The sequence below is a fragment of the Piliocolobus tephrosceles genome, chromosome 1 (assembly GCF_002776525.5).
Source record: "Piliocolobus tephrosceles isolate RC106 chromosome 1, ASM277652v3, whole genome shotgun sequence".
Taxonomy (NCBI): Eukaryota; Metazoa; Chordata; class Mammalia; order Primates; family Cercopithecidae; genus Piliocolobus; species Piliocolobus tephrosceles.
Genome location: NC_045434.1, coordinates 30,441,809 through 30,457,667, shown reverse-complemented (window position 1 = coordinate 30,457,667; position 15,859 = coordinate 30,441,809). Strand labels below are relative to the sequence as shown.

Genomic DNA, 15,859 nt, shown 5'->3' with positions numbered 1-15,859 from the left:
GTTGCTCTTCTTGAGGAGTATCTTTGTGGTGTTCTGTGTATTTCCTGAATTTGAATGTTGGCCTGCCTTGCTAGGTTGGGGAAGTTCTCCTGGATAATATCGTGGAGAGTGTTTTCCAATTTGGTTCCATTCTCACCGTCACTTTCAGGTACACCAATCAAACGTAGATTTGGTCTTTTCACATAGTCCCTTATTTCTTGGAGGCTTTTTTCGTTTCTTTTTACTCTTTTTTCTCTAATTTTGTCTTCTCGCTTTATTTCATTAATTTGATCTTCGGTAACTGATATCCTTTCTTCCACTTGATTGAATTGGCTATTGAAGCTTGTGCATGCATCATGAAGTTCTTATGCCATGGTTTTCAGCTCCATTAGGTCATTTAAGGTCTTCTCTACACTGTTTATTCTAGTTAGCCACTCGTCTAATCTTTTTTCAAGGTTTTTAGCTTCCTTGCGATGGGTTAGAACATGCTCCTTTAGCTCAGAGAAGTTTGTTATTACTGACCTTCTGAAGCCTACTTCTGTCAACTTGTCAAAGCCATTCTCCGTCCAGCTTTGTTCCATTGCTGGTGAGGGGCTGTGATCCTTTGGAGAAGGGGTGCTCTGGTTTTTAGAATTATCAGCTTTTGTACTCTGGTTTCTCCCCATCTTTGTGGTTTATCTACCTTTGGTGTTTGATGTTGGTGACCTACAGATGGGGTTTTGGTGTGGATGTCCTTTTTGTTGATGTAGATGCTATTCCTTTCTTTTTGTTAGTTTTTCTTTTACCAGTCAGGTCCCTCAGCTGCAGTCTGTTGGAGTTTGCTGGAGGTCCACTCCAGACCCTGTTTGCCTGGATATCACCAGTGGAGGCTGCAGAACAGCATTTTGCAGAACAGTAAATATTGTTGCCTGATCCTTCATCTGGAAGCTTCATCCCAGAGAGGCACTTGCCTGTATGAGGTGTCATTCGGCCCCTACTGGGAGGTGTCTCCCAGTTAGACTACACGGGGATCAGGGACCCACTTGAGGAGGCAGTCTGTCTGTTCTCAGCGCTCAAATGCCATACTGGGAGAATGCTGTCTTCAGAGCTGTCAGACAGGGACATTTAAGTCTGCAGACGTTTCTGCTGCCTTTTATTCAGCTATGCCCTGCCCACAGAGGTGAAATCTATAGAGGCAGTGGGCATTGCTGAGCTGCGGTGGGCTCCACCCAGTTTGAATTGCCTGGCCACTTTGTTTACCTAGTCAAGCCTCAGCAATGGTGTATGCACCTCCCTGCCGCCAGGCTACTGCCTGGCAGGTCAATCTCAGACTGCTGGACTAGCAGTGAGCAAGGCTCCATGGGCGTGGGACCTGCCGAGCCAGGCACGGGAGAGAATCTCCTAGTCTGCTGGTTGTCAGGACCGTAGGAAAAGCGCAATATTTGGGTGGGAGTGTCCCAGTTTTCCAGGTAGTCTGTTACGCCTTCCCTTGGCTAGGAAAAGGAAATCCCTGGACCCCTTGCACTTCCTGAGTGGGGCAACGCCCCGCCCTGCTTCGGCTCACCCTCCATGGGCTGCACCCACTGTCCAACCAGTCCCAGTGAGATGAATCAGGTACCTCAGTTGGAAATGCAGAAATCACCCGTCTTCTGTGTTGATCACACTGGGAGCTGCAGACCAGAGCTGTTCCTATTCAGCCATCTTGGAACCAGATTCGACAGATTCTTGAAAAACTCAGTAGAATGTGCTTAATGACTGTATGTTAAAGAATGAAGGTGGGAGACTACATGAATTTAAGTTAACTTAGCAAATTGACAGGAATTTGAAAATGGATCAGTTAGCTTTTTGAAGGAGGAAAAGAAGTTGAATTTAGTTTTGAACATACACTATGTTTGAGGTGTCTGTAAGATACACATAAAAGTGGGCTATAGCCAATAAGGAATATAGGACTTGGTTTAAAACTGGGAATAGGGAGGGGAAAAGAAAGAGAAAGGATTCCTTTAGAGTGAGGAGAGGAATCAGTGAAACTGAGCATCAGTTAACTTTTTAGTGCTTAGAATTCTGGTTTTATTTCTTCTTATGTAGACAGACCATGGATTCTTATGATATACCAGAATCAACTCCTAGTGCATCCTCAAGACCTGAAGATTACTTTGTAGGTGCCACTCCTCTGCAAAAACGATTAGAATCAATCAGGAAGCAGACTTCATTTATCCCGACTCCACCTCGGAGGAAAATTCCCCAGTGTTCACAGTTGCAGGTATGCTTTTTGTATCCCTTTGTGTTAGTCAATAATCGAGAATATCTGTGAACAAAACATTTCAATTTTTGTAACTATAGTATTCTTAGTATCTTCTTAACCCGTCAACTAATAAAATAAATGAGAAACAAAGAAACAATTTCATAATGACCAGTGCTACCTCTTTTATGTCTTTTATTTGTTTTTTATATTTGTATTTATTCATTTATTTAGAGACAGAGTCTCGCTCTGTCGCCCAGGCTGGAGTGCAGTGGCGCAATCTCTGCTCACTGCAAGCTCCGCCTCCTGGGTTCATGCCATTCTTCTGCCTCAGTCTCCCCAGTAGCTGGGACTATAGGTGCCCGCCACCACGCCTGGCTAATGTTTTGTATTTTTTAGTAGAGACGGGGTTTCACCATGTTAGCCAGGATGGCCTCGATCTCCTGACCTTGTGATCTGCCTGCCTCAGCCTCCCAAAGTGCTCGGATTACAGGCGTGAGCCACCGCGCCTGTTTATTTATTTTTAAAGTAGTTTTCAAACATACAACCCATATATATACCAGGAATTTTTATGTATTTTAACCTCCTTTAATCTGAATCATGTCCACGGTATTTTTTTTAACTTTTAAGTTTAGGGGTATATGTGCAGAATGTGCAGGTTTGTTATATAGGTAAATGTGCGTCATGGGGGTTGGTTATACAGATTATTTCATCACCCAGGTGTTAAGCCTAATACCCATTAGTTTTTTTTCCTGCTTCTCTCCCTCCTCCCACCCTCCACTCCCTGATAGGCCTCAGTGTGTGTTGTTCCCCTCTATGCATCCATGTGTTCTCATCGTTTAGCTCCCACTTATAAGTGAGAACATGTGGTATTTGGTTTTCTGTTCCTTTGCTAGTTGGCTAAGGATAATGGCCTCCATCTCCATCCGTGTCTCTGCAAAGGATATGATCTCATTCATTTTTATGGCTGCATAGTGTTCCATGGTGTATATGTACCACATTTTCTTTATCCAGTCTGTTATTGATGGGCATTTAGGTTGATTCCATGTCTTTGCTATTGTGAATAGTGCTGCAGTGAGTATAGCATGCATGTGTCTTTATGGTAGACTGATTTATATTCCTTTGGGTATATACCCCAGTAAGGGGATTGGTGGGTCAAATAATATTTCTGTCTCTAGGTCTTTGAGGAATTGCCACACAGTCTTCCACAGTGGTGGAACTAATTCACACTCCCACCAACAATGTATAAGCATTCCTTTTTCTCCACAGCCTCACCAGCATCTGTTATTTTTGACTTTTTATTTTTCTCCACAACCTCGCCAGCATCTGTTGTTTTTTGACCTTTTAATAATAGCCATTCTGACTGATATGAAATAGTATCTCATTGTGGTTTTGATTTGCATTTCTCTAATGATCAGTGATGTTGAACTTTACTTCATATGATTGTTGGCTTCATGTATGTCTTCTTTTGAGAAGTATCTGCTTGTGTCCTTTGCTGACTTTTTAATGGGGTTGTTTGTTCCTTTTTTTTTTTTTTTTTTGAGAGTCTTGCTCTGTCACCCAGGCTGGAGTGCAGTGGCATGATCTTGGCTGACTCCGCCTCCCAGATTGAAGTGATTCTTCTGCCTCAGCCTCCCGAGTAACTGGGATTACAGGCATCCACCACCATGCCCGGCTAATTTTTTTGTATTTTTAGTAGAGACGGGGGTTCACCATGTTGTCCAGGCTGGTCTGGAACTCTTGACCTCAGGTGATCCACCCTCCCCGACCTCTCAAAGTGCTGGGAGTCTTACTCTGTCAGCCAGGCTGGAGTGCAATGGTATGATCTTGGCTGCAACCTCCGCCTCCTGGGTTCAAGCGATTCTCCTGCCTCAGCCTCCCAAGTAGCTGGCATTACAGGTGCCCACCACCACACCCAGCTACTTTTTTTGTATTGTTAGTAGAGACAGGGTTTCACCATTTTGGCCAGGATGGTCTTGAACTCCTAACCTTGTGATCTGCCCGCCTCGGCCTCCCAAAGTGCTAAGATTACAGGCATGAGCCACCACGCCCGGCCTGGCCCATTTTTTTCTTGTAAATTTGTTTAAGTTCGTTATTGGTACTGGATAGTAGACCGTTGTCAGATGCATGGTTTGCAAAATTTTTCTCCCATTCTGTGGGTTTTCTGTTTACTCTGTTGATAGTTTCTTTTGCTATGCAGAAGCCCTTTAGTTTAGTTAGATCCCATTTGTCAAGTTTTGCTTTCATTGCTGTTGCTTTTGGCGTCATTGTCATGAAATCTTTGCCTGTACCTGTGTCCTGAATGGTATTGCCTAGGTTGTCTTCCAGGGTTTTTATAGTTTTGCGTTTTACATTTAAGTCTTTAATCCACATTGAGTTAATTTTTGTATATGGTATAAGGAAGGGGTCCAGTTTCAGTTTTCTGCATATGGCTAGCCAGTTGTCCCAGTACCATTTATTGAATAGGGAGTCCTTTCCCCATTGCTTTTTTTGTCAGGTTTGTCCATAGTATTTATTTATCTTTAATGACATTGACATTTTTAAAGAATACAGTACAGCCTTCTTTTCCTCTTTAAAGTAGAATATTCCTCATTTTGCATCTGTCTGGCATTTTCTCATGATTAGATTGAAATTAGTATTTTTGGCTAGAATATTGCATAGGTGCTGTTGTGTCCTTGTGAATCACATCTTGAGGCACACAGGCGACATTAATTTTGATCATCCTGTCAAGGAGTTCTCCAATTTCTTTACTTTGTTTATGTACTGTTTTTTCCCTCTCTGCAACTAGTAAGCAGTTTGTGGAAAGACAACTTTAAGGCAGATATTCTGTTAATTGTCAAAATTTCTTCTTAGACTTGGTTTACACTGGTAATTTTTTCCTGTTCCCATCTTTATGGTTTTTCCTGTTCCCATCTTAATGGTTTTCCAACTCCAGCACTCCCTTCATGTTTACCAACCAGCCTTTGATATTCTATTGTAACCCTTCTCCTTTTTTATTCATTTATTTATCTATTTATTATTGTATAGGCTCATAAATTCCTTTTTTTAAGGATTTTTAATTTATTACTAAATTATTTTGGTATTTAAATTGTCCCAGATTTGTCTGGTGGCAACATGCTCTGTTTTGATCATTTACAAACAACCCTAAAGGTATATATCATTAATAATTTCTAATTTTACTGAAGCAGGAAATAAAATACTATTCAATAAAAGTTTGGTGTGTGGTTTTGAATCACTTAGCTAGGGGCCTGGCTGATTAGTCACTCTCATTGTAGCTTTTTCTCTGGTCAGTAGTCTCATATCCCAAGATACGGTTGTATACGTAGTACCGGGGATATGAAACAAGTTTTATTTCTTTGTGACAATTTTCTTTTTTAAAAAATTTCTTCTTAGAGACAGGGTCTTGCTTAGTACAGGGCCTCACTCTGTCACCAAGGCTGGAGTGCAGTGGCACAATCATAGCTCACAGCAGCTTCTAACTCCTGGGCTTAAGTGATCCTCCAAAGTATAGCTGGGAATAACAGGCACATGCCACCATGCCTGGCTAAGTTTTTAAAGGTTTTTTTTGTTTTGTTTTGTTTTTTAAATAGAGATGAAGGTCTCACTATATTGACCAGGCTATTCTTGAACTCCTGGGCTCAAGCAATCCTCCTGCCTCTGCCTCCCAAAGTGGTGGGATTACAGGTGTCAGCCACCATGCCTGGCTTTCTTTGTGACAATTTTCTTAAAGAAAAATTTCAGTTGCTGGTAATGAAAGTGTTGATTCTTAACCAGAAAACATAAATTTTATATAAATTGAATATTGGAATGTTCACTTCATTGCTTCCTCATCTCTATGTATTTTAGTCATAATAATAAAACAACTTATAACATTTCAATGAATGCTTTAGTCAGAACAAACATTTTTGTCAAGTAGACAACTGTAGTGAAAGTTCTAAAAGATTGTTGGAGCTGTGAGACTATGTCAGGAAGTATGGACTCTATAAAAAATTCAGTTTGGAAGGAAACTAGGAGCCTACATGGCGGCATATATGAAGGCCCTGAACAATGCCATGGGGCCAATACAAATGAAGTGTTTTTGTTTTTAATGGTACCTGTGGTTCTAATAGAGCATAGCAAAAAATATTCCCAAATATCTTTTTTTTTTTTTTTTCAGGCTAGTCTAGCACAGTAGTGAGAAGGGGGAAGTGGGGAAGAGTAGAACAAGGAGTTGGAAACAAGGAGTTTGATCTATAACTGATTGTGTACAATCAACTGAGATAATTCATTACCGTTGGACAAGCCCCCAAGTATCTTTTTATTTAATCTGTTGAATTGGGCATGGTGTCATAGAGTAGATTTGCTGCCAAACAATTTTTTTTTTTTTTTAAAGAGAGAGTCTTGCTCTGCCACCCAGGCTGGAGTGCAGTGGCATGATCTCAGCTCACTACAACCTTTGCCCTCCAGATTCAAGGAATTCTCCTGCCTCAGCCTCCCAAGTAGCTGGAATCACAGGTCCACACCACCATGCCCGGCTTATTTATTTTTGTATTTTTAATAGAGACGGTGTTTTACCGAGTTGGCTAGGCTGGTCTCGAACTCCTGACCTTGTGATCCACCCGCCTCAGCCTCCCAAAGTGCTGGGATTACAGGCGTGAGCCACCGCGCCTGGCCCAAACAATTTTTTTAAATTAAGGCTAATCAAATTAGATACTTTAGGAATGGTTACTATTTTTGAAATCTATTAATTTGAAGTTTCTAAAAGTGAAACGTAAATTTTATGTTAAATATATTTATCGGACACTTGTTCTAGATAGCTTTGTTCTAGAGAGAACTAAATAGACAAAATCACTGCTGTCATCAAGCTTATACACCAGTAGACAGATAATAAAAATACAGAAAAATTGCAGACAAGAATATAATGTTGGGTAGTAATAAGTGCTGTGAAGAAAAATAAATCTGGGTGAGGTGATACAAAGTTGGAGTGTGTGCAGGTGCCACTTTAGATTGAGTGGCCTCTTGGATTACATCTGGGTAGAGAACTGAATGAAGTGAAGGAGCTTGCCATGTGAACACTTGGGAGAAGAGCATTCTAAAGAGAAGTTACAGCAAAGGTAAAAGTCTGTTCAAGGATCTGCAAAAAGTCCTGCAAACTCATTTGGTTGGAGTGCAAAAATCAGGTACCCTATAATATATCTGTATTAGATGTTTTAAATGCTGTGATTAAATTCTTATTAATGTTTCCTCATTCTTAAACTTCTTTTGTCTTGATTTTTTTTTTTTTTGTAGGAAGATGCTGACCCTCAAAATGTTGCATTCCTTCTGCATAAACAGTGGACTTTATATAGTTTAACTCCCTTATATAAATTCTCCTATAGTCATCTCAAAGAGTATTCTAGACTTCTGAATGCTTTTATTGTTGCTGAAAAGCAAAAAGGACTTGCTGTGGAAGTGGGAGAAGACTTCAACATCAAAGTGATTTTTTCTACTCTCCTAGGAATGAAAGGAACACAAAGGGATCCAGAAGCATTTCTTGTCCAGGTCTAGTACATAAACAATACTTGCTTCCTCGGGGAAAAGAATCTGCATTTTCTTTGTTTGGAAATTGTTGTGATATTTTCTTAACTGTTTTAAAAATTTCTAAGTTTGTGATTTATAATATATTTTATGTCTTGTTTGACTAAACTATAACAATTAGATATAATCAACTTAAAAAATTTTTTCCTGCATATGTAGGTAGTTTGTGTACAAAATCATGTTTATTTTTGAAAACTGAGGAAATACATGAAAGTACAAAAAAGTTAAAAATTATAGTTTTAACATTTTGGTATATGTGTTTGGTTATCTGTGTCTATATAGTCTTGAAATTGGGATCATATTGCCCATATTTGTACATTATATTTTCTAATATTGTAGACAATTACTCATGTCATTAGGAATTCCATATTTTTGTGGATTTTTCTGGGATTAAATTTCTATAAGTAGAATTTTAGTATAAAAATATATATCATTAAATATTGTGATACTTCATGCCAGGTTACTCTCAGAAATGTAACATTTTAAGGCCAGGTACAGTGGCTCACGCCTGTAATCCCAGCACTTTGGGAGGCTACAGCGGGCAGATCACCTGAGCCTAGGAGTTCGAGACCATCCTGGGCAACATGACAAGATGCCATCTCTACAAAAAATACAATAAATAAATAAATAAATAAATCTGGTTTCTTAATCAATCAAGATAGTTCTATTGCTCTTATATACTACTTACAGGAAGGAATATAAAATGTTGCATTTCTTTTTTTTTTTTTTTTGAGATAGGGTCTCATTTTGTCACCTAGGCTAAAGTGCAGTGGCACGATCTTGACGTACTGCAACCTCTGCCTCCTGGGCTCAAGTGATCCTTCCACCTTAGCCTTCCAAGTAGCTGGGACTACAGGTGCATGCCACCACACTGGGGTAAATTTTGTATTTTTTGTAGACAGGGTCTTGCCATGTTGCCCAGGTTGGTCTCGAACTCCTGGGCTCAAGTGATCCACCCACCTTGGCTTCCCAAAGTGCTGGGATTACAGGCATGAACCACCACACTCAGCCTCAGATTTATTTTGTTTATTATTCATGCCTGCTGCTTCTGTTTCTTTTGAGCTAACTAATCTTAATAATGGATAAGGAAATTAAGTTCTCAAGCAGTTGAAAAGGACTGACTTTTTGTTTGTATGGATTAGGGGTCAGTAAATCATGGCCCATAGGCCAAATCTGACCTGCTGCTTGTTTTTGTAAATAAGGTTTTATTGGAACATAGCCCCTTTTATTTGCTTATATATTGTCTGTTGCTGCTTTTGTGCTGCAACAGCAGAGTTGAGAAGTTTCAACAGAGACTATATTGCTAGCAAAGTCTGAAATGCTTACTAACTGGCCCTTTACAGAAAAAAATTGGTGACCCCAGATATAGGTCATGGTATTGGCAAAGATCTCAAGATGTTCTAGGATTAGGGTTAGTCTAAAGAATAGTGAATTAAACAAGATAGTGGTATACTGTCTTTTTTTTTTTTAAAGTGCATGGATGTAAGCTGTCCAAGGCTGGTATGATGCTTGATGAAATAATTAATAATCTAGGCTCTTTCTTCTACTTAGTGCATGACTTTCATCCTAAAAGTTACCTTATGGTCTAACATAAGATGTCTCCAGCAGCTCTAACCCTTATATTTAAGTTCCAGGTAGGAAGTAGGAAGAAGATGGGAAGGACAAACAGAACCTGATGCAGAGTAAATCTTGCTGAGACCCAATAACTTCTGTTTACATCTTAGTTGGAAGGGAGACTAGAAAAGAATGTTTTTTCAGTGGGTACTCTGCCAGCTTAACTAAAGAGACTTTTTTTTTTTTTTTTTGAGACAGGTTCTCACTCTGTCACCCAGGTTGGAGTGCAGTGCCACTGTCTCCGCTCACTGCAACCTCTACCTCCTGGGCTTAAGTAGTCCTCCCGCCTCAGCCCCCCAAGTAGCTGGGACTATAGGCATGTGCCGCCATGCCAGGCTAATTATATATTTTTGTAGAGACAGGGTTTCACCATGTTGCTCAGGCTGGTCTCAAACTCCTGAGCTCAAGTGATCCACCCGCCTCGGCCTCCCTAAGTTCTGGGATTGCAGGCATGAGCCATCTCGCCTGGCCATAAAGGGACTATTTTATTGTGGAAGGAAAAATGGATACTCAAGAGACAACTAGCAGTTTTTGTCAAGTGAAGCACCTGATGCACAGAGAAGTTCTGTGACTTGCATATTATGACGCAAGCATCTACCCTTGTGAGGATTAGAAATGACCTCTTGAATTCCTGGTATAGTGTTCTAATAGTTTTCAAATTAAATCTCATTTCTTGATAGGATTACAGGACTCTTAGGTCATGAAAATGTGATAAACTTAATATATCTAAGCTTCCAGGTATTTGAGAGTCTTTCAAAATTTCTTGAATAAGAAGGAGAAATATGTTAAAAGGACTGTGTAAATGATCATTTCTGAAGGTGTATGATACAAAACTGTGATCTTAACCTTGGTCTGCTTAATGCTTTAACAGAGTTCTTTGAGTATCTGGAAGGCATGTTTGTCATGTAACTTAAAATTTAAAGTTTGAGGGGTTAGGCAATCAGCTAAAAATATAATAAAAGATCCTCAATTATCTGAATGGATTGTCCAATGAGCCAAATCAGAAGAGATTAAAAGTTTAGTAGGAATAAATTTACAGCCTCAGTATAAGTTGGGAGAGATTTACCTATAAAGCAAACATGAATATACAGGGCTAGTTTATATAAAGCTGTCAACTAAAAACCAGAAAACTGCAATCTGAGATTACATTAATAGTATAATCTAGGTTAAAGGTGATGGTTAGTCTTGCAATCAGATCTTTTTCCCCCCTCCTTCCCTGAATCAGACCTTTTCAAAGTAATTATGTTCAATTACTTTAAAGTAATGATTCCTATGCAGAATAATTTCAGGGAAGAGTGACTAGAATAGTGAGAGAATGTGAATGTATGTCTTAGGTGAATGGCTGAAGAAACTGGAAATGTTGAACTTAGTACTATGTATGATGGGGACCATCAAATATCTGAAGGACTTTTCCTGTAGAAGAGAGATTAGATGTGATTATATTCTACGTGCCCAAAAGGAAGAAAGCAGGACTAGTGGGTAGAAAATGTAGGGTCTAACATATAAAAGAACATTTTTTTTTTTTTTTGAGATGGAGTCTCTCTCTGTTGCCCAGGCTGGAGTGCGGTGGCGCGATCTCGACTCACTGCAAGCTCCGCCTCCTGGGTTCATGCCATTTTCCTGCCTCAGCCTCCCGTGTAGCTGGGACTACAGGCGCCCGCCACTGCGCCTGGCTAATTTTTTGTATTTTTAGTAGAGACAGGGTTTCACTGTGTTAGCCAGGATGGTCTTGATCTCCTGACCTCGTGATCTGCCCGTCTTGGCCTCCCAAAGTGCTGGGATTACAGGCATAAGCCACCGTGCCCGGCCATAAAAGAACGTTTTGAGTTGATAGTGCTGCCTTAGGAAATATTGAAGTCTTCCTTAATGAAAGAATTCAAACATGTTGGATTTTTTGATCTTTCACAGTTCTCTCTAAAGTTGAGGGGTTTTTTTGTTTGTTTGTTTCAGGGTACTACACCTGGTTATGCCATATTGGTAGCTCTTGTTTTGCATTTTGGTTACACCAAGGTCTCACCATATATCATGTTTCCACTGTATAAGAATATTGGGGGCCGGGCATGGTAGCTCACGCCTATAATCCTAGTACTTTGGGAGGTCAAGATGGGCAGATCACCTGAGGTCAGAGGTACGAGACCAGCCTAGCCAATATGGTGAAACCCCATCCCTACTGAAAATACAAAAATTAGCCGGGCATGGTGGTGCATGCCTATAATCCCAGCTACTTGGGAGGCTGAGGCTGGAGAATCACTTGAACCCAGGAGGTGGAGGTTGCAGTGAGCTGAGATCGCGCCACTGCACTCCAGCCTGGGCAACAGAGTGAGACTGCGTCTCAAAAAAAAAAAAAAAAAAAAAAAATAAGGCCAATTATTTTGATACGTCCTGTTAATCATTAGGGAGACTATTCCCTCTATGGTTTTTTGCAGGTATTACATTGGCTTGTCTTATTTTTAATGAACTAATTTTGAGAAGATGGAATTTAGAAGTAAATGTACTTTTGAATTTAAGGGACCTGTTTACTTTCTTTGTAGATTCTGTCAAAATCTCAATTGCCATCTGAGAATAGAGAAGGTAAAGTGTTGTGGACTGGCTGGTTCTGCTGTATTTTTGGAGACAGTCTTCTGGAGACTGTTTCAGAAGATTTCACCTGTCTGCCCTTATTCCTTGCAAATGGAGCAGAGTCTAACACAGCCATAATTGGAACTTGGTTTCAGAAAACCTTTGACTGTTATTTCAGTCCTTTAGCAATCAATGCATTTAATCTTTCCTGGATGGCTGCCATGTGGACTGCATGCAAAGTGGACCATTATGTGGCTACTACTGAGTTTCTTTGGTCTGTACCCTGTAGCCCTCAAAGTCTGGACATTTCTTATGCAATACATCCAGAGGATGCAAAAGCTCTATGGGACAGCATCCACAAAACACCTGGGGAGGTTACCCAGGAAGAAGTTGACCTATTCATGGACTGCCTTTATTCACATTTCCATAGACATTTCAAGATTCATTTATCAGCCACAAGACTGGTTCGTGTTTCAACATCTGTAGCTTCAGCACATACTGATGGAAAAATAAAGGTTAGTTTGAACAATCTAGTTAAGTAATTTTTCCTCATTTTATGGTTTTAAAAATGTATGATGATTGTATTGTCCACATTGAAGAAACACACTTGAATGTATTCAAGACAACAGAGAGCTTTTATTTTATGGTTTATGGTTTACTAAAGTCTTTAGCCTTCTAGATATAGCCTTATAATAAAAGGACACTATATGCTGTGTGCTTCAGCCTTTGGTAATAATATGAATTATTATTTTATAGTAACTTTGAAACTTTCAAAATTGTTTCTTGTGAAATTTTGAATTAATTATCAGAGTAATAGAGAATTTTGTATGTTAACAAAATTATAGCCAGAAACACAGAACTAAGATGTCATCTTTATATTCTAGGCTTTTCTATCCCTATTGGGAAAGAAATAATACAGACATTGTTTTATTCTCTGCAGAGTGATTTCTGATAAGAAGTATCAGAAATAGGCCAGGCGCGGTGGCTCATGCCTGTAATCCCAGCACTTTGGGAGGCTGAGGTGGGCGGATCACGATGTCAGGAGATCGAGACCATTCTGGCTAACACAGTGAAACCCCGTCTCTACTAAAAACTACAAAAAACTAGCTGGGCGAGATGGCGGCGCCTGTAGTCCCAGCTACCCGGGAGGCTGAGGCAGGAGAATGGCGTGAACCCGGGAGGCGGAGCTTGCAGTGAGCTGAGATCCGGCCACAGCACTCCAGCCTGGGTGACAGAGCGAGACCCTGTCTCAAAAAAAAAAAAAAAAGTATCAGAAATAAACTGAGAATTGGCTCCTAAAATATGTTAAAATATACAGCCACAATATACATTCGTTAAATGTTTCCTGTGATCTTGTTACTGTGCCAAGAGTTTAACAGACCTTAAATTCTAATCTTTAGAGCAACCCTGTAGTTAGGTGTTTTTTGTGTGTTTGCTTTTTGTTTTTTTTGAGACAGAATCTTACTCCATCACCCAGGCTGGAGTGCAGTGGTGCGATCTCGGCTAACTACAACCTCTGCCCACTGGGCTCAAACGATTCTTGTGCCTCAGCCTCCTGAGTAGCTGGGACTACAAGCATAAGCCACTACACCTGGCTAATTTTTGTAATTTTACTTTTTTTACTATTTTTACCTTTATTTATTTATTTATTTTGAGACGGAGTCTTGCTCTGTTGCCCAGGCTGGAGTGCAGTGATATGATCTCAACTCACTGCAACTTCTGTTTCCTGGGTTGAAGTGATTCTCGTACCTCAGCCTCCTGAGTAGCTGAGACTACATGTGCCTGCCACCATGCCCAGCTAATTTTTGTATTTTTAGTAGAGTTGGGGTTTCACCATGTTGGCCAGGCTGGTCTTGAACTCCTGACCTCAAATGATCCACTTGCCTTGGCCTCCTAAATTGTTGGGATTACAGGCATGAGCCACTGTGCCCGGCTAGTTAGGTTTTATTATTATTATTATTATTTTTCCTTTGAGATGGAATCTTGCTCTGTCTCCTAGGCTGGTGTGCAGTGGTGTGATCTTGGCTTACTGCAGTCTCCACTTCCTTGGTTCAAGCAATTCTCCTGCCTCAGTCTCCCGAGTAGCTGGGATTACAGGCGCCCACCACCATGCCCGGCTAATTTTTGTATTTTTAGTAGAGATGGGGTTTCACCATGTTGGCCAGGCTGACCTCGTGATCCAACCACCTCAGCCTCCCAAAGTGCTGGGATTATAGGCGTGAGCCACCGTGCCTGGACAGTTAGGTGTTTTTATCCATGTTTTATTTTAAAACAAGGAAACTGAGACCAAGACAGGTTTAAATGACAAGCAAGATAGCTTATCAAGAGGAAGAATCAAGATTTGAACTCTTATCTCTTAGATCCAAGAAGTCAATACTCTGTAAGCACTATATTCATGCTTTTCAAACTGGAGGTCACAGTGCAACAGGTTGGGAAATAATTTTGATGAGAAGAGACTAGCATTAAGAAACAAAAAAGGAAAGAAATAGAAAATATAAAAATGAGAGGTTTGTTTTTTGTTTTAGAGACAGAGTCTCACTTTTTCACCCAGGATGGAATGCAGTAGCATGATTATAGCTCACTATAACCTTTAACTCCTGGGCTCAAGTGATCCTCCTCCTTCAGCCTTGTGAGCAGCTGGGACTATAGGTGTATACCACTAAACCTGGCTGTTTTTTACATTTTACAGTTTTCTGTAGCGATGACATCTCCCTTTGTTGCCCAGGCTGGTCTTGAACTCCTAGGCTCAAGTGATCCTCCTGCCTCAGCCTCTCAAAGTGCTGGGATTATAGGGATAAACCACTGTGCCTGGCCAAAAATGAGTGTATTGCATTTGTTAAACTTCATGAATTAAATCCAGAAGTTAGACCAATATAACATTGAGTACTCAAATATCAATCTGCTTTGTTATAATTAATACTATTCTAATTATAAATGTCTTCTTTTTCTTTTTGCAGATTCTGTGTCATAAATATCTTATTGGAGTGTTAGCATATTTGACAGAACTGGCAGTTTTTCAAATTGAGTGAAGCCTTATGTGGACTATAAGTTAGAGATTATATACTCTTTTTCTTATTGATGACTTGCCTAATTGCTATGCTGAAAGAGACTGCAGGAGAAATAGGCATCTATCTGCATCTGTTTCCCCCACCATGCCTTTGGAGTTGCCAAGATGGAAGCCAAGAAGGATCTAGAAGTACAAAGAATATGGTAGTAGATGAGCTACAGCCAGGTGCCCACGTACTAATCATGATAACCTGGCATGCCATTCTCAAAATGCTGAGTTGTTAATTTCTTGTCATCTTTAAATATATATATATATAGGCTGGGCTTGGTGACTCACACCTGTAATTCTAGCACTTTTGGAGGCTGAGGTCAGTGGATCATTTGAGGCCAGGAATTCTAGACCAGCCTGGTCAACATGGTGAAACCCCTTCTCTACTGAAAATACAAAAATTAGCTGGGTGTGGTGGCGCATGCCTATAATCCCAGTTACTGGGGAGGCTGAGGCAGGAGAATCGTTTGAACCCAGAAGACAGGCTGCAGTGAGCCAAGATTGCACCACTGCACTCCAGCCTGGGCAACAAAGTGAGACTCTGCCTCAAAAAATAAAAAAAAATAAAGTAAATAAATATAGTGTTTATTGTGTTTAAACTCTTAGGATTCAAATGAGATATATCTAATGGATATTTCTGATTTGAGTCTTTAAAACCTTTAATCTCTTTTAAGCATTTTAGACTTGCATTCAGAAAGAATTCTGTCTTCTAAAGACATTTTCCTAGCATTTCACTGCAGAGAACTGGCAATCAAAATCCCCTCAAAAGGGAACTAAGGATTAATGTACACATTTTTTTTAGTCACTAATATGCTTCTGTTTTAAATACAGTTCAACTCCTGTTGCAATGTTGAATTAAATGTTCATTTTAAAGTGAA

General features: G+C 40.1%; 1 protein-coding gene across 4 annotated transcripts in view; it reads left to right on the top strand.

Annotated features, from left to right (window-relative positions):
* CENPL (centromere protein L) overlaps positions 1-15,859 on the top strand; it is a 27,700-nt gene extending 11,841 nt beyond the window's left edge. For all 4 annotated transcript variants that reach the window (XM_023207189.2, XM_023207186.2, XM_023207188.2 and 1 more), the window contains exons 3-6: positions 2,044-2,218; positions 7,466-7,717; positions 11,899-12,441; positions 14,884-15,859. In XM_023207189.2, coding sequence (XP_023062957.1) covers positions 2,051-2,218; positions 7,466-7,717; positions 11,899-12,441; positions 14,884-14,955 — 1,035 coding nt within the window. In that variant the 5' untranslated portion in view covers positions 2,044-2,050 and the 3' untranslated portion in view covers positions 14,956-15,859. The remainder of the gene's footprint in view (positions 1-2,043; positions 2,219-7,465; positions 7,718-11,898; positions 12,442-14,883) is intronic.